At 41.8% G+C, this 24572-nt stretch overlaps 1 protein-coding gene across 1 annotated transcript in view; it reads right to left on the reverse strand.

Annotated features, from left to right (window-relative positions):
• The window catches only part of fat1b (FAT atypical cadherin 1b), a 56565-nt gene extending 42224 nt beyond the window's left edge, over positions 1–14341 (reverse strand). Inside the window, exons 1-8 of the mRNA XM_082956014.1 lie at positions 10991–14341; positions 10456–10574; positions 10219–10314; positions 10029–10128; positions 7693–7754; positions 6951–7550; positions 2734–2944; positions 1688–1827 (exon numbers count right to left, since the gene is read on the reverse strand). Coding sequence (XP_082812140.1) covers positions 1688–1827; positions 2734–2944; positions 6951–7550; positions 7693–7754; positions 10029–10128; positions 10219–10314; positions 10456–10574; positions 10991–14270 — 4608 coding nt within the window. The 5' untranslated portion in view covers positions 14271–14341. The remainder of the gene's footprint in view (positions 1–1687; positions 1828–2733; positions 2945–6950; positions 7551–7692; positions 7755–10028; positions 10129–10218; positions 10315–10455; positions 10575–10990) is intronic.
• Between the last annotated feature and the right edge of the window lie 10231 nt (positions 14342–24572).

Consider the following 24572-nt stretch of genomic DNA (forward strand, 5'->3'; position numbering starts at 1 on the left):
GTGCACTACTATATAAGGAATAGGGTGCCATTTAGTATGCAGCTCATGATTATCATTTCATGGTGGAATTTCTCTGGAACCAGAGACACTGAAACTGAGACTGAAACTGAACCATAACAAAACAGTGAATGTCATTCCCTGTCTAACCAATCGCTTCACCCCAGGCAGTTGGTCATGGTGATGCATGCCATTTATGTGCACACACACCTACAGATCCTCCACCAACAACAAGCACACATGGACGGCCTGAGGATGTTGTGGCTGTAGGAACAAGGAGGTATATGTATTTGATGCCGATCACTCAACACAAACCTTAGCTAGATAAAATTGCCTTGATCTCAAGGTAATGTGTGCAGTATATGAAATCTCTTAAAAGGTTGCAGCCTAAGGCCCACAACATTATAGCTAGTGCTTCTTCTTTTTGATTCCCTAATGTCAGTCTTCACTGATTTATTGCATTTAACATTTTACAACTATACTGAACAAAAATATAAACGCAACATGTAGTGTTGGTCCCATGTTTCATGAGGTGAAATAAAAGATCCCAGAAATGTTCCTATGCACAAAAAGCTTACTTCTCTAACATTTTCTGCACACATTTGTTTACATCCCTGTTAGTGAGAATTTCTCCTTTGCCAAGATATTCCATCCACCTGACAGGTGTGGCATATCAAGAAGCTGATTAAACAGTATGATCATTATACAGGTGCACCTTACGCTGGGGACAATAAAAGGCCACTATAAAATGTGCATTTTGTCACACAACACAATGCCATCAATGACTCAAGGTTTGAGGGAGCGTGCAATTGGCATGCTGACTACAGGAATGTCCACCAGAGCTGTTGCCAGAGAATTTAATGTTAATTTCTCTACCATAAGCCGCCTCCCAATGTAATTTTAGAGAATTTGGCAGTATGTACAACCGGCCTCACAACCGCCCAACCAGCCCAGGACCTCCACATCCGGCTTCACCTGCAGGATCTTCTGAGACCAGCCACCCAGACAGCTGATGAAACTGAGGAGTATTTCTGTCTGTAATAACACCATTTTCTGGGGAAAAAAATCATTCTAATTGGCTGGGCCTGGCTCCCAAGTAGGTCGGCCTATGCCCTCCCAGGTCTACCGATGGCTGCACCCCTGCCTAGTCATGTGAAATCCATAGATTAGGACCTAATGAGTTTATTTTAATTGACTGATAACTCAGTAAAAATATTTGAAATTGTTGCATGCTGCGTTTATATTTTTGTTAAGTATAGTCGGGGGGACGCAACATAATTATAATAATTTGTACACTGCAAATTGACCACAACTAAGCCCAAAAATCAATTTTATTTGAAAATAATCATTTCATACCTTAATTACATTGAGACACGATCACGTCTCTTTTTTTATTCATTAGAATACTTTTATTCAAAATAAAGTTTTTTACTAAAAACATTGCCCCCTAAATAATCCCTTTACGGGCCGGTTTTGCCCAGTAGGCCTGTTGCCAACCCCTGCTTTACAATATCTCTGAATCATTTAAAATACGTTGGAAGATATACATAAAAATCCAAAAGCCAACTCATTTGTCATTCGGCAGTGTGACAAGACGGCATTCCCTGGATGCTAGCATGGCACCCATATGGCAGGAGTTATCTGTAAAAAAAATATATTCAGTCCTGTGTTTTTCAGTGTCGTGAATTACCTGGGTGCTGATGTATCTGTTTCCATCTGTTGCCTCCACTGTCAGGCTGTAATTTGATTTTGGTTCTGCATGGAGGGGTTTGGCTAAAATGACGGTTCCACTGCCCTTGCCTATATCGAAGCGGCTGTCAGCGTTGCCACCTGTTATCAGCGTAATGAGAAGTGACAGTGGATTAAATTAACGTTTCCCTTTCTCTCAACAGGAGGCATATTGAGCTTTTTTTGGATGCATTGTCTTCTATGCTTAAGAGTAAACCCATATAATCCTATTTAATATTATTCTATTTGATAACACCACAAGAGTGGAAAAATGTCAAAAATAGACATACACAATTTGATTTAATCAACGATGTTACATTTTTCTATGAAATCTGTACAAGTTGGGCATTCTGAGAAAGCATCACAAAGCCTAACAAAGAACAGGAGGTAGATAACAAGATCTGGGTAATCTCTGCAGCAGATACCTTCTGTAGTACACGTCAAGTCGCAAGCCATTTGAGCGATGTGAAACACTTCTTTAGCGTGCATGTCTCCTTGCCAATTAAAGAGAAATCCAAAGAGGGTGAGAGAAAGAGGAGAGTTGGATTGGAGGAGCAGAACAGAAGAGAGAGCAAGGTGTCAGTTGTAGGACAGTTAATTAGTGCAGGAGAAGAGGTAAAGAGAAAGAGAAGTGAACGACGTCTAACAGGGGTTGTTACCTAGCAAGCCTTACTTCTAACTGGGGTTGTTACTTAGCAAGCCTTACGTTTAACAGGGGTTGTTACCTAGCAAGCCTTATTTCTGACAGGGGCTGTTACCTAGCAAACCTTTGGGAAAGTAAGCCTAAAGATTTCAAGATAGCAGCTCAAGTTTTTACAGAATAATGGTGATATCAACAATAGTAACCCACATTCACATATTTTCTGCCTGGGAAAGGATTAATGTGCTGGATTCCTGTAATTTCGATGCAGACAGGTGAGTCTGGAAAAACAAATGTGTGTTACAGGTTACCTGTGATTTGGAACCAGACAGGTGAGTCTGGAAAAACAAATGTGTGTTACAGGTTACCTGTGATTTGGAACCAGACAGGTGAGTCTATGGGTTGGGTGGAGATGACCCCCACCATGTGAGCCACTGGGTCAGTCTCCATGACAGAGAAGGCGAGGGAGGTCTCTTCAAACACCAAGGGCTCAGAGGAGGGCTCAGGCCTCACGATCCACTCAATGTGCAGCCGACAGGTAGAGGACCTTTGGGGTCTCCCGTTGTCCACCACTTTAATCTGGGCAACGGCACAACATGGAAGAGCAAGGGATAATAACTGTGTTATTAATAAAAATACTTAAGGTGCTGCCTTGTGCTAAATGGATTTAATACACATTATACATCAGTAGCACGTTGAGCAGAATTAATACACGTTATACATGAGTAGCACGTTGAGCAGACTTAATACACGTTATACATCAGTAGCATGTTGAGCAGACTTAATACACGTTATACATCAGTAGCATGTTGAGCAGACTTAATACACGTTATACATCAGTAGCACGTTGAGCAGACTTAATACACGTTATACATCAGTAGCATGTTGAGCAGACTTAATACACGTTATACATCAGTAGCATGTTGAGCAGACTTAATACACGTTATACATCAGTAGCACGTTGAGCAGACTTAATACACGTTATACATCAGTAGCATGTTGAGCAGAATTAATACACGTTATACATCAGTAGCATGTTGAGCAGAATTAATACACGTTATACATCAGTAGCATGTTGAGCAGACTTAATACACGATATACATCAGTAGCACGTTGAGCAGACTTAATACACATTATACATCAGTAGCATACTGAGCAGACTTAATACACGTTATACATCAGTAGCACGTTGAGCAGACTTAATACACGTTATACATCAGTAGCATGTTGGCAGACTTAATACACATTATACATCAGTAGCATGCTGAGCAGACTTAATACACGTTATACATCAGTAGCATGCTGAGCAGACTTAATACACATGTTATACATCAGTAGCATGTTGAGCAGACTTAATACACGTTATACATCAGTAGCATGTTGAGCAGTCTTAATACACGTTATACATCAGTAGCATGTTGAGCAGACTTAATACACGTTATACATCAGTAGCACGTTGAGCAGACTTAATACACGTTATACATCAGTAGCATGTTGAGCAGACTTAGTACACGTTATACATCAGTAGCATGTTGAGCAGACTTAACACACATGTTATACATCAGTAGCATGTTGAGCAGTCTTAATACACGTTATACATCAGTAGCATGTTGAGCAGTCTTAATACACGTTATACATCAGTAGCACGTTGAGCAGACTTAATAGACGTTATACATCAGTAGCATGCTGAGCAGTCTTAATACACGTTATACATCAGTAGCACGTTGAGCAGACTTAATACACGTTATACATCAGTAGCATGTTGAGCAGACTTAATACACGTTATACATCAGTAGCATGCTGAGCAGACTTAATACACGTTATACATCAGTAGCATGTTGAGCAGACTTAATACACGTTATACATCAGTAGCATGCTGAGCAGACTTAATACACGTTATACATCAGTAGCATGTTGAGCAGACTTAATACACGTTATACATCAGTAGCATGTTGGCAGACTTAATACATATTATACATCAGTAGCATGCTGAGCAGACTTAATACACGTTATACATCAGTAGCATGCTGAGCAGACTTAATACACATGTTATACATCAGTAGCATGTTGAGCAGACTTAATACACGTTATACATCAGTAGCATGTTGAGCAGTCTTAATACACATTATACATCAGTAGCATGTTGAGCAGACTTAATACACGTTATACATCAGTAGCACGTTGAGCAGACTTAATACACGTTATACATCAGTAGCATGTTGAGCAGACTTAGTACACGTTATAGATCAGTAGCATGTTGAGCAGACTTAATACACATTATACATCAGTAGCATGTTGAGCAGTCTTAATACACGTTATACATCAGTAGCACGTTGAGCAGACTTAATACACGTTATACATCAGTAGCACGTTGAGCAGACTTAATACACATTATACATCAGTAGCATGTTGAGCAGTCTTAATACACGTTATACATCAGTAGCATGTTGAGCAGACTTAATACACATTATACATCAGTAGCATGCTGAGCAGACTTAATACACGTTATACATCAGTAGCACGTTGAGCAGACTTAATACACGTTATACATCAGTAGCATGTTGGCAGACTTAATACACATTATACATCAGTAGCATGCTGAGCAGACTTAATACACGTTATACATCAGTAGCATGCTGAGCAGACTTAATACACATGTTATACATCAGTAGCATGTTGAGCAGACTTAATACACGTTATACATCAGTAGCATGTTGAGCAGTCTTAATACACGTTATACATCAGTAGCATGTTGAGCAGACTTAATACACGTTATACATCAGTAGCACGTTGAGCAGACTTAATACACGTTATACATCAGTAGCATGTTGAGCAGACTTAGTACACGTTATACATCAGTAGCATGTTGAGCAGAATTAATACACATTATACATCAGTAGCATGTTGAGCAGTCTTAATACACGTTATACATCAGTAGCATGTTGAGCAGACTTAATACATGTTATACATCAGTAGCACGTTGAGCAGACTTAATACACATTATACATCAGTAGCATGTTGAGCAGTCTTAATACACGTTATACATCAGTAGCATGTTGAGCAGACTTAATACACGTTATACATCAGTAGCACGTTGAGCAGACTTAATACACGTTATACATCAGTAGCATGTTGAGCAGACTTAATACACGTTATACATCAGTAGCACGTTGAGCAGACTTAATACACGTTATACATCAGTAGCACGTTGAGCAGACTTAGTACACGTTATACATTAGTAGCACGTTGAGCAGACTTAATACACGTTATACATCAGTAGCACGTTGAGCAGACTTAATACACGTTATACATCAGTAGCATGTTGAGCAGACTTAATACACATTATACATCAGTAGCATGTTGAGCAGTCTTAATACACGTTATACATCAGTAGCACGTTGAGCAGACTTAATACACGTTATACATCAGTAGCACGTTGAGCAGACTTAATACACGTTATACATCAGTAGCATGTTGAGCAGACTTAACACACATGTTATACATCAGTAGCATGTTGAGCAGTCTTAATACACGTTATACATCAGTAGCATGTTGAGCAGTCTTAATACACGTTATACATCAGTAGCATGTTGAGCAGACTTAATACACGTTATACATCAGTAGCATGCTGAGCAGTCTTAATACACGTTATACATCAGTAGCACGTTGAGCAGACTTAATACACGTTATACATCAGTAGCATGTTGAGCAGACTTAATACACGTTATACATCAGTAGCATGCTGAGCAGACTTAATACACGTTATACATCAGTAGCATGTTGAGCAGACTTAATACACGTTATACATCAGTAGCATGCTGAGCAGACTTAATACACGTTATACATCAGTAGCATGTTGAACAGACTTAATACACGTTATACATCAGTAGCATGTTGAGCAGACTTAATACACGTTATACATCAGTAGCATGTTGAGCAGACTTAATACACGTTATACATCAGTAGCATGTTGGCAGACTTAATACACATGTTATACTGTTCATCAGAAGCATGTTGCCAGACTTAATACACATGTTATACATCAGTAGCATGTTGGCAGACTTTAATACATGTTATACATCAGTAGCATGTTGGCAGACTTAATACACATGTTATTCATCAGTAGCATGTTGCCAGACTTAATACACATGTTATACATCAGTAGCATGTTGGCAGACTTAATACATGTTATACATCAGTAGCATGTTGGCAGACTTAATACACATGTTATACATCAGTAGCATGTTGGCAGACTTAATACACGTTATACATCAGTAGCATGTTAGCAGACTTAATACACATGTTATACATCAGTAGCATGTTGAGCAGACTTAATACACATGTTATACATCAGTAGCATGTTGAGCAGACTTAATACACATGTTATACATCAGTAGCATGTTGAGCAGACTTAATACACATGTTGAGCAGACATATTGCATGTCTTTAACTAGTTCATATTTAAACAAAGTTTGAAGCTGCAGGCTGGTGTTGAATGGATATATAGATATGATAGATAATTGAATACATCTCATCGCTAAACAGATGTAATACCAAAGTAGCTACTGCAACTGTACAGACTTACTGTAAGGATGGCATGCTGTCCTGCCAAGACAATCTCTCTGGAGAACACATGGCCAGTTTGGGGTTCGATGAAGAACCTCCCCTGCTCGTCTCCCCCCTCGATGCTGTAGGACACCTCAGCGTTGGGGCCCGTGTCTCTGTCAGAGGCGATCACTCTGTAGATGGGCTCTCTCTTAGCAACCCCCCTCCTCTCTGTTGGTCTCTCCCTGTCTCCATCTGACCTGTCCCTCTCTGACCTGTCCCTGTCTCCATCTGACCTGTCCCTCTCTGACCTGTCCCTCTCTGACCTGTCCCTGTCTCCATCTGACCTGTCCCTCTCCGACCTGTCCCTGTCTCCATCAGACCTGTCCCTCTCTGACCTGTCCCTCTCTGACATGTCCCTCTCTGACCTGTCCCTGTCCCTCTCTGACCTGTCCCTCTCTGACCTGTCCCTCTCTGACCTGTCCCTGGCCCTCTCTGACCTGTCCCTGACCCTCTTTGGGAGCTGGACCTTATAGATCTCCTCCAGGAACTGTGGGGTGTTGTCGTTCTCATCCTGCACCCTCACCACCACCCGGACAGCTGTGGACCTGGCTGGGACGCCCTTGTCTGTTACTGTGATCTGGGAGTGAGGAAGGAGAGAAAGGGTCAAGCAAGCATTAGGTGTCACTTTTACAGTATGTTAGATATTCATATTTTGATTAATTGGATATTGATTTCCAGAACGTCCAATAGGATGACACTACGTATAAAAGATGGTTCACCTCCAGTGTATGTTCCTCTTGCTGCTCTCTGTCCAGTTTTCTGGAAGTGGTTGTCACCAAACCTGTCAGGTCAGACATCAAACACAGACTGTATTAATACAGTCATGATCTACATGTAAGATACTCCTCTGTTCTTGCAAAACTCCTATTTGCATCACTGATAATGTGGGTTAATGTTATTCAAAGGCAAATCAACATGGGTATGTTTCAGAGGCATACTGTAGAATGTTTCTGTCTTGTACCCAGCTCCACCCAGCCCTGAGGAGCTGGAATAGACCTTCAGACATGTTCTACTTTATATATGGTCCTTAAACACAGGGCCATAAACACAGGTTTTATACACAAATTCATGCACATAAGCCCAAAGAAATTAACCACTTCCATTACAACAAATTTGTGCCATATTCTGAGGAAAGGAAAACAGTTTTTTCCCAAGACTTAACGGGATGCTTGTTAGGTTAAATGTGGAGTCCACTTGCCCATTGAAACCACATAAACGATGGCTGTTTAATGTGCAATGTATGATTAGCAGTGGGAAAAACATACATTTTGTAAGCCAAGCCTGTTGATAGCATAGCATTATGTTAGTTATGGAGGGGGAAAGTCCACCACAACATAGGGCTGGGAAGGTTCTTGATTGCTACTTGAATTAACAATGAAGTAACTAAATAATGACATAATGGAAGTAACTTATTCTTCTCAACAGTTATAGTATAAAGAAACAAGACAAGATTTACTGTATCAGAGGGAAAACATATTCTAATACTGTAGCTAAGGATAGGTAACCTATTATAGGTCTACAGACTACAGTAGGACTGTCTGGAAGTTGTTAGAGGAGGAATACATTTCCTACTTGGCTGTTCTCCACAGGGTCTTTTTTTGTAAAAACGCCGACATTGTTCTCTTCAGAGAATTGGTAGCTAAAACCAGACACAGTCCCTGTCTCAAATGGCACCCTATTACCTACATATTGCACTCCTTTTGATCAGCACTCTGGTCAAAAGTAAGTGCACGATATAGGGAATAGGGTGGCGTCGGGGATGCATCCACTGGCTGTGTGTGCAGCGGTAGAAGTTGGTTGATTTACAGTGAAAGGGCTTTCTCATGGACAGTAAACCCTGTTGGCTGGGTGCACAAGGGCTTTCTCATGGTCAGTAAACCCTGTTGGCTGGGTGCACAAGGGCTTTCTCATGGTCAGTAAACCCTGTTGTGTTGGCTGGGTGCACAAGGGCTTTCTCATGGTCAGTAAACCCTGTTGTGTTGGCTGGGTGCACAAGGGCTTTCTCATGGACAGTAAACCCTGTTGGCTGGGTGCACAAGGGCTTTCTCATGGATAGTAAACCCTGTTGGCTGGGTGCACAAGGGCTTTCTCATGGTCAGTAAACCCTGTTGGCTAGGTGCACAAGGGCTTTCTCATGGTCAGTAAAACCTGTTGGCTGGGTGCACAAGGGCTTTCTCATGGTCAGTAAACCCTGTTGGCTGGGTGCACAAGGGCTTTCTCATGGTCAGTAAACCCTGTTGTGTTGGCTGGGTGCACAAGGGCTTTCTCATGGTCAGTAAACCCTGTTGGCTGGGTGAACAAGGGCTTTCTCATGGACACAACAGAAAGTAGTGTAGTGTTAGAAATAAACTAAATTACATGGTGTGGCCATCAATCTCTAGCCTGGTCCCAGATCTGTATTTGCATTAGCCAAGTCCTCTGACTGTTTCATGACATAACAAGGAGTTGGCTAAACAAGCACATACAGATCTGGGACCAGGCTCACCCAGATGACACTGACATGAAACACAGAGATATATGCTGGACAGACAGCAACACTATCTCTACACTGGACTAGCAATGTTAGATTTACTTTACAGGGAGTGCTGCCATAAAACTTTGCATAACAGGAGCGCTTCCATGAGAAGAGTTTATACTGAGTGTGATGTCTATGCAAACTGAAAACTCATGTTTAAATTAGCCTACTGTGCAAAACTTTTCAGGGATGTTGCGCTTGTTATGACATCAAATGGTTTACAGTATAACGAAAAGTACAACACTTTGGCTAAAATCAGTTAAACATGATGACGCAATAGGACAGTCCCACACAAAGTTCAGTGTGTAACAATACAAAGCATAGTGAGGATATTCCTTTAAAAGTTTTGAGCTTATGCCGCGACCGTTTGTGGTAGATGGTGGCAGATTGTGGTAAATTGCGTCATTCTGGCAACAATGGCTGACACTTAAATAACGTGCCATAGAATTCTGTGGCACCCCGCTAGCTGTGCTGCAGTGCGCCACAACTTTTAAAAGAAGAAACACTGTAGAAATGCATGAATAGTGTTTAGGATCGCACCAGTCTGGTGGTCGATGCTGAAGAATCCCTGTGGGTTCCCGCTGGTTATCTTATAGTAGAACTGGTCACTGTTTCCAGAGTCAGGGTCCACCGCCTCCACCTGGATAACAGAAGGGGAGAGAACACTCAGCATCTCTCGGAGGACAGTGGAAGTTTACAAAAGTGCTTCTTTACTTGGAGAAGTATGGACCTGGATAACAGATACATCCTTGGGGGAATTCTCCATGACCTCAGGGTAATAGACTGGCTCGGAGGTCTGTGGTGCGTTGTCGTTGACATCTTCAACCTGAATAATAAATACTCATACATTAGATTTCGAACATGGATGTCATTGAAAAACAATCGCAAAGTGCTACAGTGTGTGCATTAAGAGAAATAAAAAAGAGGGACATGGACAAAAAGTAACACAATCCAACAATAAACTAACCTCAATGTAGACCTCCATGAAGGACGACTTAGGCACCACAGCTAGGTCGGTGCCATAGATAGTCAGCCAGTAACGATTGGTGGTCTCATGGTCTAAAAGCTCCTGTGTCTGTATGACACCTGTGAGGAGAAAGAGAAGAAGCATGTTTCATGTCAGTCACAGTTTGGGCTGAGCTTCCACTGAGCAAGGCATCACTGGGAACTCTGGTCTCTCACATGGCTCGAGATCCCAGCTCTGTGCTCTCTACTTTACATAGCAAACATTACAGGCTGAAAGTCCAGATATAAGTCAAAAACATAATTGAAAATGCAAAGTAAGTTGAAGAATAACCAGGTTTTAAATACCTCACTGATAAAGGGTTGTGTTGGCCTAAAGGGACAAATGTTTTGGCCAAACAAGAAAATATATGCATATATTTTTGCATTCACCTGGTTACAACATGCAATATATAGTACATTTCAATGCTATAGCAGGGTTAGGTTTAAATGTTATCATTTTTGTGGGAAAATCATTTTAAAAAGAAGAAATCTCTTACCACTCTCTTCATCTATGGTGAATACTCCGAGGCCTGATCCGTCCCTTATAGAATAGCGTATTTCTCCATCTCTACCTTGGTCATTGTCTTGTGCAGTAACTGTCATTATAGTTGTGCCAATAGGAGCATCTTCTCTCACACTTCCCTTATCCACAAAAGATGCAAACCGAGGCTGGTGCAGATTCTCATCCACATCTACTACGTAGACTTCAATAAAACAGGTGCAGGACAACGACTCAGGTTTCCCTTTATCTTTGGCTCTGGCTGTCAGGTTATACACTTGTCTCCTCTCAAAGTCCAGGGTCCTTAATATACGAACAGCACCGTTTGTTTTATCAACATCAAAGTCTCCATCTCCATTGTCCAGCAGGCTGAAACGGACCTGTCCAGACTGACCTTGGTCAGGGTCATGGGCCTGTAGCCAGACCACCACCGCCCCTAGCGGGAGGTCCTCCCGCACCTTCACGCGCTGGAGGAGGGGGAAAAACCTAGGAGGGTTGTCATTGACATCCTCTAACACTATTTTCAGAGATACTGTAGAAATCATCTGAAGTTCATCAACTGCCTGATCACAGGCCACAACTTTTAGGATAATTGTTGGGTGTAGCTCCCGGTCCAATGGACTTTTAACCTTCACCACTCCCGTCTGGTCATCTATGACAAAGTGATCGGACTCAGCCATCAATGAATACCTGATGATTCTGTTGGCCCCTGAATCTTTATCTGTAGCATCAACCTGAATGACAGCTGTTCCTACGTCTGTATCCTCCCTTATCGATACAGTGTAGCTATTCTGGAGGAAGTTTGGGCTGTTGTCATTTGAATCCAGGACATTGATCTGTAAGACATGTGACACTGACCGCTGTGGTATTCCCAGATCATACACAGTGATGTTGAGAGTATATTGATCCGTTATTTCTCTGTCTAACGGCTCCATAATCTTTAGCCAACCAGTGTCCATTTCAATCATGAAACGACTCTCAACATCTCCTCCAGATATCACAAACATCAATGTTCCACTGAAGCCACTGTCTGCGTCTATGGCACTTAGATGAGCTATCCTCATCCCAACTTGTAGGTCCTCTTTAACCTCAATGACCTTAGGAGTAGAGTCCACAAAGTGAGGAGAATAATTATTTATTGAATGAATGTCCTCAAAATGATCTTCCCTTTGAGAGTGGGGCATGGTGCCAAGAAGCAGCTTCTCAGCCATACGCCCAACCACTCCTGTATCCACACACTGTTCGAAGACGGCTCCTGAACCAGACAGGACTGTGATGTTCACAAACATTGGCTTACTTGATGTCTCCCCATCGTTGGCACTAATTTGTAAGGAGTGGAAGGACAAACTTGCAGCCTCGCCGTCATGTAAGGGCAACTTGAGTGATAACAGCCCAGTGTCTGGTGTCAGGTCAAAAAGACCAAGGCTGTTACCATCTATGACTACATGCTGAACCCCTTCCATGTTGTCTGCATCGATAGCAGACACCGCGGCTATCTGCCCACCCACCCTGTAGTCTCTTGGTAAGCTCACTTCACAGTCAACCTTCTCAAACAAGGGCTCATTGTCATTGAGGTTGTTGAGTGTAATAGAAACTGGAGTCTCCACTTCACGGCAGAAAGGAGAGCCCCAATCTGAAGCTCTGACTCGGAGGTTGTAAACCCGTGGCATCCTTTCATAGTCCAATTCTCTGGCAGTGCTGATGACACCTGTGAAGTAATCTATGGTAAAAGGCTGTGGTGGGTTTACATTGGCGATGGTGTAAGTAACGTAACCATTCTCTCCTTCATCCATGTCACTAGCACTGACCGTGAGGATGCTGGTCCCCACTGGTACATTTTCATTGACATTGCCTTTGTAGGACGGTTGCTGAAAAACTGGTGCGTTATTATTCACATCAATCACGTTGATGACCACCCTGGTTGATGCTTGTTCTTGGTTAATAATCACCTCAAAGTCATACTTGCTGGCACGGTCGGCTTGGATAGCTGCAGTTGTTGTTATCAAGCCTGTGTTTGAATTAATAGTGAAAGGATGAGTGATCTGTTGGATCTTGGGGTATTTGATGGAGTATTTTAACATGGGGTGATTTGGCATAGCTCTCACCATTACAACAAAAGTGTTGGGCGGGGCAAATTCTGTCAGGTTGACTCTGTAAATGTTTTTTTCAAATGTAGGAGCCCTTACATCAACACGTGGGGATTGCACTCTAATGACTTCAGCGAGGGAGAACTGTGGTGGGCTACCTTTATCCTCGGCCTGTAGTGTAAGATTGCATCCAAACTGACAACTATCCCAGTCCACATCCTTAATGGCTTTGACCCTGTATTCTTTTCCACCAAGGCTGGTTTTCACTGCCCTAAACTGCTGGAGTGGGTCCCCAGCGACTATACTCAGTGACGCTATCTCACCATTAGGCCCTTGATCATTGTCTTCCAAGGTTACTAGTGCATATGTAGGGTCAGTGTCTGTGGCTGATGGAGCTAAGGGAACAGCTGTGAGGACGGGAGCGTGCTCATTGGCCTGCAGTACCCTGACCGTCAGCTTGGCTGTGCTGCTGAAGCCACTGCTCCCATAGAGTTTCATGCCCCGATCTACAGCCAAGACATCCATCTCAAACAGCCTCCGCTCAGCGTAATCCAGCCTGGCCATGAGAGTAATCACCCCACTGGTGGGATGAATGGCAAACATATCGGTGTGTTCTCCTCCCAATCTGAAATAGTACTCTGCATTTGAGCCGACGTCGGCATCGGTGGTGGTGACTCTCACGATGCTAGTTCTGATGGCAGCGTTTTCAGGCACGGAAACAGTGTAGGAGGTTGGTGAGAAAAGTGGCCGGAGATCATTGGTGTCCAGAACTCGCACGTGAACTCTTGTTTGAGCGACAGCGTTGGTGCTCCATTTTAGTGCTTTGACTCTCAGTGAGTAGTGCTCCTTCACTTCCCTGTTGAGTATAGCAGAGCTGCCTCCTTTGGTCCTAATTCGCAGGAAACTGAAGTCTCCCAGTACATATTCTTCAGCCTTGAATAAAACCTCACCATCTCCAGATTCTATTTTGTATTGAATGTCCCAGGATGGGTCTGTGATGTATATTCCCATTTTAATTGGACATTCTACATAGCTTTTAGCAGCTGAGTTTTCATATATAGTGGTATTGTATACTATTTGTGTAAATTGAAATGGTGATGTCTGCTGTCCAGGTATTCCTGAGCAACTCCATAAGATCTGCATAACAATTGCTGTGAAGAGCATTCCCATGTTGGCTTCGTATATCAACATAGTTCCTAAAAGAAATTATGACTCAAGTGTGAATAAATTGCAGTTGGATGTATGTTTTGAGAACTACTATGCTTAGGTATGCTGCCAACTTAAGCCAAATCCCCAAATCCAATTAAACGTTTCAAGAGTATCTTAAATAAATCCCACAGCCGACTGTAAATCGCTCTGGGTAAGATCCGTCTGCTAAATGACAAAAATGTCAAAATGTAGGATAATAGAGCACTCTCACACGCAGGCACTCTCTCTAACAGGCATAAAACAAGTAAACTATAACTGTCCTGTTGCAAGCTACACTTGCGATCATTTGAGAGGAAGAATAGAAATAGCCTACTGTAAATTATTGTCAATAGGCTTATTCAATTAATCCACTTCTCAAGTAAAATGTTTAAGCAAATGCATAATTTATAACAGAATGTGAAAATTAACATCAATACTCTAAAAACGATTGCAGGGTAATTAGCCTACAGACAGCCCTACATGGAAACTCACCTTCTCACAACTTTCTGCTACTCAAGTAGTTGCCAACATTCCTTGTTGCCAAAACAAGACGAATTTGAACAGGGATACTGCAAACTGAATTCATCTGAAGTTATGTTTTATCCTTTAATATCTAAAGGAAGAGTATATTTGGAAGTCGTTAATGAGTCAGAGATGACATTCCTGGCTCCTCGCTCTGAATGAGCGGCTCGAGCGCAGCAGCAGCGTGGGATACGCGTACACTGCAAGAAGTGACGTAATCCAGCTCGAGCGCTCGCTCCTGTCTGGAAGAAATCCTGAGAATGCCAGACAATGGATGGAGTTGGCAATACAACACAGAACTTTTGAAAATGAAATCTTGCCCGACACCCACCTATGAGCGTGCACTGGTAATGTTATCAAGCTATTTGATATTTACAGTCAGGTTCGACTTTCCCTTCCTTTGTATTTTATCGGTGTCAAGGCGAATGGCAGACACCCATCTTGTGTTTTTGCATAAATAATACCCACAAAAATAAGATTTTTACAACAATTAACAGATTTTCAGTAAAAAGTAAAATCTTGTAACAGGTATTATGAATAAAATAGAATAATTGCATTTATATGTTTCTGTTCACTGTCAGGTAAAGTCTATATCTGGTCTCTGAGTAACAAGACTTAATAAGCTGCCTGAACTGAATGGTCTGCACCCAGTAATTTCCTGAGCAATTCAACTAAAGATAAACCCTGTTCTCAGTCATAAAACCAAGAGAAAGAAAGAAACTGCATTTCATCCTATAAATAATTTCCCTGTGGTGGGGATTTACAGTATGAGAGGGGTAGGGTTAGTTCCAAATTGCACCCTATTCCCTATTTAGTGCACTACACCAGAGTCTCTATTTCCCTACACTATACAGTATAGACAATAAGGAGCCATTTGGGACTCAGGAGTACATTATCAAATGTGTTTTCAGGTAACATATTGTAGGAAAGGATTTGAAGCATCCTCTCTATGGTTCACAGCTCTTCATATTGCGTACAGCTAAATCTTTATGGGGCTAAAGGGATTCATTTTGACCACAGATCAATAGGGGTTAAAGATGAGAGACTGAAATATTTTCATCAAAGATTGAAGAAGCGGAAGAACAATTGATTGTCCACAAATTGGGTCAACTGAATCCAGCGAATTGGGCAAGAGAATTATAATTCCATGGACAAGATTGCCACAGATTAGATCTAGCAGAGACACTAGATCCAGTGAAAGTTTGACAGATATGTGTAAATTACACATTTGTCTAAAAACATAATTTATATGATCTGTCAATAGAGCAATTGTTCAACCAAGAAATGTGCATATAGTTTTAGTGCAGCCTTAGACAATTTGGCATCCCAAATGGCACCCTATTCCCTACCAGGACCCATAGACAATGACAGAGCAGAGCCACTCGGTGGGTATAATGGCAGTGCTGTCTGATAGACACTTTTTGTGTCAGTGATGTATAGCCACACTGATACAATATTCCCATTTCTATTTCTGCGCCTTAAAGATAAACAACATAAATCACAGACTTTCGTCATCTCATCACCTATTCAGTCAAGTGGACTGTACTGTATACATACATTGATATAGCCTACAGTACTTACTCTTAATCAGAGACACCATAGCCATAGCGGATGCTGTATATAAGAGCAATAAAATAGGACGCTTTTAAAAGGGAGATGAATGCATGCTGTCAATCTCCTCCAACCTCAAGACAATTTCCAATGAGGATCTTGGTGAGAACTGTATAGTACACCATAGAGGACTTAGCCTACTATATCCTCACAAGGTTTGGTCTCAGATTGAACTGTTCTTCATCAACACATACAGTTTGTGTCTATTTGGCCCACATCTAAGGAAGGTTAATGATGATCCCTGACTGTCAGATAGAATTTGTTAAACATGTACTAATATAATTAGGCTGTGTCATGCCTTGGTCTGTGTGATCCCCTGGATAAAGCTCTTTTGGAAGTAAGTAAGTAAGTAAGTTTATACAGTATGTAGTAATGTAGTGCAGTATGTGGTAGTGCAGTACAGTTTGTTGTAGTACAGTACAGTATGTAGTAGTACAGTACAGTATGTAGTAGTACAGTATGTGGTAGTACAGTATGTGGTAGTATAGTATGTGGTCGTACAGTAGGTTGTAGTACAGTACAGTATGTGGTAGTGCAGTACAGTATGTTGTAGTACAGTACAGTATGTAGTAGTACAGTACAGTATGTGGTAGTACAGTATGTGGTAGTACAGTATGGTGCAGTACAGTACAGTATGTAGTAGTACAGTATGTTGTAGTACAGTACAGTATGTAGTAGTGCAGTACAGTATGTTGTAGTATAGTACAGTATGTTGTAGTACAGTACAGTATGTGGTAGTACAGTATGTAGTAGTACAGCACCGTATGTAGTAGTACAGTACAGTATGTGGTAGTACAGTACACATGTGGTAGTACAGTATGTAGTAGTACAGTATGTTGTAGTACAGTACAGTATGTTGTAGTACAGTACAGTATGTGGTAGTACAGTATGTTGTAGTACAGTACAGTATGTAGTAGTACAGTACAGTATGTTGTAGTACAGAACAGTATGTGGTAGTACAGTATGTTGTAGTACAGAACAGTATGTTGTAGTACAGTACAGTATGTGGTAGTACAGTATGTTGTAGTACAGTACAGTATGTGGTAGTACAGTATGTTGTAGTACAGTACAGTATGTAGTAGTACAGTACAGCATGTAGTAGTACAGTATGTAGTAGTACAGTATGTTGTAGTACAGTACAGTATGTTGTAGTACAGAACAGGATGTGGTAGTACAGTATGTTGTAGTACAGTACAGTATGTTGTAGTACAGTACAGTATGTTGTAGTGGCGTTTCCCTTTGCATTGCTCAAATCAAGAATACAATTCTAACAAATTACAAAGTGATATCCCATGTTTATCCTTTTAGAATACATTTCGATTGCAACTTTTAGTCAGAAGCAATAGCCCAAATAGGTCATGCAAATTGTGTTGTTATTTATTCTCCTGTATGATTACTCTGGATGTGTTAGAGCTGTCATGTATCACCTCCCTTCATGAAATGCATGATACATATTTCAAATAATTCCTGTGGGAAAGTTTTGCACTTCTGATGAAATTATGATTATTTATTAAATGAGAATATTGCCTCATACAGTCTATCCACTTTTTCTTTTCACAGGAAGACGTGCTGATAAAATAATAATGTGCTACTTCTTTCTCTGAAGAAAGTAATTCTCAGTCACTCCAGTGAGAAGTATGTATGATAGCCAGGTACTAGACTATATCTGCTGTCCTTGTAAAAACACAATGGCTCTACAGTTTCACATTGCTATGCACCCTGGGGCACCTCACATGAGAGGGAGTTCTGTGCACATATCTTACTCCATGAGTGACAGACACACAGCAGTTTAAGGCAATATCAGCCCAGCCCATTCCAGGGGATCCAGGTAAGGATGCTCTGTGCTTTAGGCAATGCTATCTTTCCCACTGAAAACTGAAACCCACACCAGAATATGTTTTTCTCCTCTAGGTGTCTCATTGACCCATTCTTACGGAATAGTATCCTGGGTCTGGAACACAGAATGGAATCTGAAAGAATGTTGAATCTATTATTGCTGAGACACCCATCAAAGAGGGAAGGTGGAGAGACAGGTGGTAGAGAATTCTGTCAGAGGAGAGACATGTCCAGGCAGGGCTCACAAGACCTGCTTAGTCTATCAGGCTTGTCATTTCATTTACTGCCTCAAAGGCTAATGAATATGATGAAGAAATATACCATTCTGTACAGTAGCCTGTTGTTTCAATATGCTTTGTGTTGTTGTCATGACAGACAGAGATATATAGTTAGGAGAACCTTACTGAGCATGTTGTCAAGTAGCTACAGTACATCAAGTAGTAAACAAGCAGTTTCTGTTTCCTGTGTAACATCAATATTGCTGCTACACCTGTGCCTGCAACCTCTCTGTATCTCAGTGCTGGCCGATACATATTACCCCATCATTTTGGAACATTTTGCAAATCACTAAGTTGTAGTTAAAGAAGCCTGGCTAAGAGAACAACAACAACATCACTTACAGTTGTATAACTGCCTTAATTTTGATGGACCCCAGGAAGAGTAGCAGCTGCCTTGGCAGCAGCTAATGGGGATCCATAATAAATACAAATACAGTATATTTATGTAGACTTCAGAATCATATCCACATTACTGAATAAAAATGTAAAAAACACATTGAAGCATAATGGACTTCATAAAATGAAAGCATAATGAAAGCACAATAAGCACTAATTGTTGTAAGGCTAACTGGTCTTCAATATACTGTTATTATGAAAAAGTATCTCTCAAAAGTATTTCAAACTTTTATATGCCTACATCAATCTCAGAAACCCTGGGTGCCGGAGTCACAGTCCATTATGCTGCTCCATCCAGGCAGTCAGACGATCCTGTTCAGATTGTTGCCTCTTCCCCTCTATGACACTGTTCTGAGTGGGCTGATGGGCTGGCATGAGGCCTGGTTTGATGACTTCCCATCTTCAGCTCCATTGAGCTTTGTGCTCGCCACATCTCCTGGGAACTGTGGGGTATCTGAGCTGCCCACTTCTATAGCGAGGCCATCTTTAAGCGGCCACTACTGTAGTCACCACCCCTACCTCTTCACAACATGAGGCTTATAGCTGTGGAATGACAGCAGATGTCCTCCCTTTCTCCCGGGATGCACTGGCAACCACAGACATGCTGTCTTTGACTTTCAATGCCCTCCCTCTCACAGAGAATCTTATGTCTGTCATGACAAAATGCTGAAATGAAGGAACAACTGAGCGTAAATGGCTTGTGACAGACTTGTGTGTGGGATTTAACTTGGTATTCTGGAATCCAAATAAGATTAGGGCTTCCCCCTGGGTCCATCTAATTCTATTTTCTCCTAATGCCATGTGACATTGTTTTAATAAGTCACCTCTTAGTCCTGTTTGTAATTATCCTAAGCCGCAAATCATCTTCTGAGCTGGTTAAAGGGTCTTAGTCTAACTAGCTTTGGGCCGGTAAAGGCCAGCTGGACATCTCTCCTAGCTGTTCACAGGGCTCCATACCAGAGCTCTATCCCTGGATTAAAGAGAGGCCAGTAGATCAGAACATAGATCAGAACATGTTCCACTGTTCTTCAGTGTTAACTCTGTGAGCCGCCTGGGAGAATACATGTTTGACATTTTAGCTGAATTTGTATGGTTAGTCTCATCAAATGTTGACAAGTGTTCAGCAATATGCTTCAATAAGAACAGAAAGAAAACATGTTATTTCTGTTCAGGATAACTGATTGGACATGACACAGTATAAGAAAAGCTTAGGTTGATATCTTGAGATAGGACTTCAGAAAGTGGATTCATTTAAAGAATGCATTCTTATACACGCCAATCGTTCTGTGATTGTTATCTTTTCTTTGCATGACATCTGATCCTTACTTTACCCATTCAACGTATGCAGATAACAAATGCTTCAACTAGGGTTAATTGTGTCAGATAAAAATTGAGGGCTAAATAATATATCGAAATCATTACCATCATTTTTATTTTATTATGGAGAATTGTTACAATTACCATTACTCCATAGCATGTTTTCTCTTGGCAGTTTTAGCTTGCTTCAAGAGAAGAGGAGGAGAAGCCTGTAGAGATGGACAGAGATTGACAACATGATTACATAATTATTTGATTTAAGTGCTGTGGATTGAAAAAATAAGATTGGTCTGTGATTTAGATTAGTCCCAGCGAGTATGACTTTTTTTATCTTGTGAAATGTGTGCTTGGTGCACATTTTGATGATGTGGACCAATCAGTGACCCACCAAACACTGTTTAGTTTTAGCTCAAGTTATTACAGTATGGTAAGGAGATGATTAACTGATCTTCTGATAACAAAATACACATTGGGTCAAAACATACTGGAAACAATTGTCATTAGATAAATGAGTCTCAGGTGGGGGTTGGACAGACAACATTCTCTCTCTTTATCACTGGGGATTCACAGAGATAAAGGTGTGAGAGAGAGAGAGACGGACATATCACTGTCAGGACTGAGGGCGTAGGAGAACTAACCACATGGACATTTTTAGGGATAGGACATCGTCATTTATCGGAGTGTACACAATGACACGTCCTCCAGTGAGATTCCTAAGACTGTGTTGCCATGACAGATCTACAGTAACTTCTCCTCCTCATGTAGTCTTCATCTGATGGAATGAACAATGAGGAGCAGATGAGTTGTACAGCGTGGTAACTGGATGGCCTGGAGTGACAGACACACCCTCCATCAAGTACACTGCAAACTCACATTAGAGTTAGACTCCCAGAGGTAAATATGGAACAAGGTGGCGAGGGTTTTTGCTGAGTGAAGTGAACTTCCAAAGACTTCTATGAGAAAATAGTTGTTCAGTCTGTTGAATAAAATACTCTACTGTGGAGATCAGTTCTGTCAGTCACAGCCAAGTTCTGAGAGACATCTAATTATGGAGGTTTTTAGGCTTGTGGAGGTTTTCTAACTTAAACATGAACTTACACACCGCTGTGACCGCTTTAATAACAATATGGAAGTGTGAGAGATTAAAGAGCCACTGAACACACCGATTGGCGCATGTGATTTCAGTCTTGGAAGTGTTTCTTGACTGATTCTGCGTTTGGTTAATGATGTTTGTCCCCCATAAGACACCGTAGACGTGGAAGCCTATTTCACTTCTTCAAAATCCCTGAAATTATGTTTTAGTTGCACAATTTTACATCTAAGGTGTTTGGTGCAGTATTTCTCAAGTAAAAAAATGTGCGACGTTTTGTCTTATGCAAACAAAGTTGGAGCTTCTGGGCATGTCTGTCTTATGCCAGTGGTCACTAACCATTTCTGTGTCAAGATCACTTTCTGAGTCAAAATGCAAGTTGAGATCTACCACTCAGATTTTTTAAAAACATAACTTAAAAAACGTAAGCCTATGCAACATTAACCAATTAAAAACAGTTTGTAGCAATGAGGTTTGTGCAGTAGGCTATTTGCCCAATACATTATCACTGCACATTGGCTATGCTTGAATTGCCATGCCAATGTTGTTCTTCTCAGACCATTTTGAAATTATATTGAAAAAATGTTGGTATATGATCACAATGGTAATATATAATTTGTTGTATTGCTTGTGAGACACAGCTGAGTGAGCGTAATAATTTTCTTATTTTTTGTATTACTGGACTGATGGCCTGCATCTGATGGTCAGTTTGAGAGGAGGGAGGGAGAAGCGGTGAGGCTGCCTCTCACTCCCTCCGCTGAGAAACGGGAACGCAGTCTTCCAGCTGATGCCTCATGCACCAATTCATGTTGTTACTCCTATGACCAGAGAAAGTGAAATATTCCTAAAAAAAGCTTATCGGAACACTTTGCTGTCGTCTTTCATTGCAGCTGCAGTGCTGGTTGTAGCGTGAGTGGAAGTAGGGAGAATGCACATTTTATGGCTTATAAAAGTGTTGAACAAAGTGTTTACAGTGCTGAATAACAACTTAAACATGAACTTACAAATAAAAACAGCCGCTCTTTGCTGTATTCGCTGAGTATCTCTCTATTTATGGTTTTAAACGTTTTAAATCTCACAGTACCAACTTTGCTGTGCGTTCGAGGCTTCTTTTTAAGGTCAATGGCTTGAGGAAACTGTGCAGACATGGTGATCTGAGCTATCTGTATTTGCTCTCTGGTCCTGCCGGGTAGGCGGAGTTCTACCTTCAGACACATTAAATGGTTCAAAATGGGAACACTGCCTTCCCGGCACAAGGGCAGCTGAATCAAGTGCACCTACCACCAACAGCACTAGGGCAGCTGAATCAAGTGCACCTACCACCCACAGCACTAGGGCAGCTGAATCAAGTGCACCTACCACCAGGCAGCTGAATCAAGTGCACCTATCACCCAGAGCACTAGGGCAGCTGAATCAAGTGCACCTACCACCCACAGCACTAGGGCAGCTGAATCAAGTGCACCTACCACCAACAGCACTAGGGCAGCTGAATCAAGTGCACCTACCACCCACAGCACTAGGGCAGCTGAATCAAGTGCACCTACCACCAACAGCACTAGGGCAGCTGAATCAAGTGCACCTACCACCCACAGCACTAGGGCAGCTGAATCAAGTGCACCTACCACCAACAGTGCGGAACTAATAAAAAAATTGGATTGCAAGGCTTTATCGTTGGGTTTTTTAAAGAAATGTTTGGTGATGGACTAGGAATGCCTTGGACTTCGACCAGTTGATGACTACTGGTCTATGCTATCGGATAGAGAGCAATCACCGCAGCTGTTCACCCCATGTTAGTGGGCAAATGGACATTGTCAAATCAAAACCCAACCTTCATTTACCCGTTGTGATGCACGGATGTTCCAAACTCCGTTTTAGACGAGACTGACTATGACCAAAATGATCCTATTTACACTTTGTAGTAGATTTTGACACTACAATAATTGTTTCTGACTCATATCGATGCCACATATAGTGCATTCAGAAAGTATTCAGACCCCTTCACTTTTTACACATTTTGTTACAGCCTTATTCTAAAATGGATCAAATGTTTTTTTTCCCCTCATAAATCTACGCACAATAGCTCATAATGACAAAGCAAAAACAGGTTTTTAGAAATTTCTGCAAATGTATAACCCCCCCCTCCCCCAGAAATATCACATTTATACAAGTATTCAGACACTTTACTACTCAGTACTTTGTTGAAGCACCTTTGTCAGCGATTACAGCCTAGAGTCGTCTTGGGTATGATGCTACAAGCTTGGCACACCTGTATTTTGGGAGTTTCTCCCATTCTTCTCTACAGATCCTCTCAAGCTCTGTCAGGTTGGATGGGGAGCGTTGCTGCACAGCTATTTTCAGGTCTCTCCAGAGATGTTCAATCAGTCCAGAATCTGTCTGGGCCACTCAAGGACATTCAGAGACTTTTCCTGAAGCCACTCCTGCGTTGTCTTGGCTGTGTGCTTAGGGTCGTTGTCCTGTTGGAAGGTGAACCTTCGCGCCAGTCTGAGGTCCTGAGTGCTCTGGAGCAGGTTTTCATCAAGGATCCGTTTGTGCTTTGCTCTGTTCATCTTTCATTCGATGCTGACTAGTCTCCCAGTCTCTGCCACTGAAAAACCTCTTCACAGCATTAAGCTGCCACCACCATGCTTCACCGTAGGGATGGTATTGGCCAAGTGATGATCGGTGCCTGGTTTCCTCCAGACGTGACGCTTGGCATTCAGGCTAAAGAGCTCAATCCTGGTTTCATCAGCACAGAGAATCTTGTTTCTCATGGACTGAGAGTCCTATAGGTGCCTTTTGGCAAACTCCAAGCGGGCTGTCATGTGCCTTTTACTGAGGAGTGGCTTCCGTGTGGCCATTCTACCATAAATGCCTGATTGGTGGTGCTGCAAAGATGGTTGTCCTTCTGGAAGGTTCTCCCATCTCCACATAGGAACTCTGGAGCTCTGTCAGAGTGACCATCGGGTTCTTAGTCACCTCCCTGACCAAGGCCCTTCTCCCCCGATTGCTCAGTTTGGATGGGCGGCCAGCTCGAGGAAGAGTCTTGATGGTTCCAGACTTCTCCCATTTAAAATGAATGGAGACCAATGTGTTCTTGGGGACCTTCAATGCTGCAGACATTTTTTGGTACCCTTCCCCAGATCTCTGCCGACACAATCCTGTCTCGGAGCTCTACGGACAATTCCTTTGACTTCATGGCTTGGCTTTGCTCTGACATGCACTGTCAACTGTGGGAATTTATATAGACAGGTGTGT

The sequence above is a fragment of the Salmo salar genome, chromosome 09 (assembly GCF_965601325.2).
Source record: "Salmo salar chromosome 09, fSalSal1, whole genome shotgun sequence".
In the NCBI taxonomy this organism is placed as follows: Eukaryota; Metazoa; Chordata; class Actinopteri; order Salmoniformes; family Salmonidae; genus Salmo; species Salmo salar.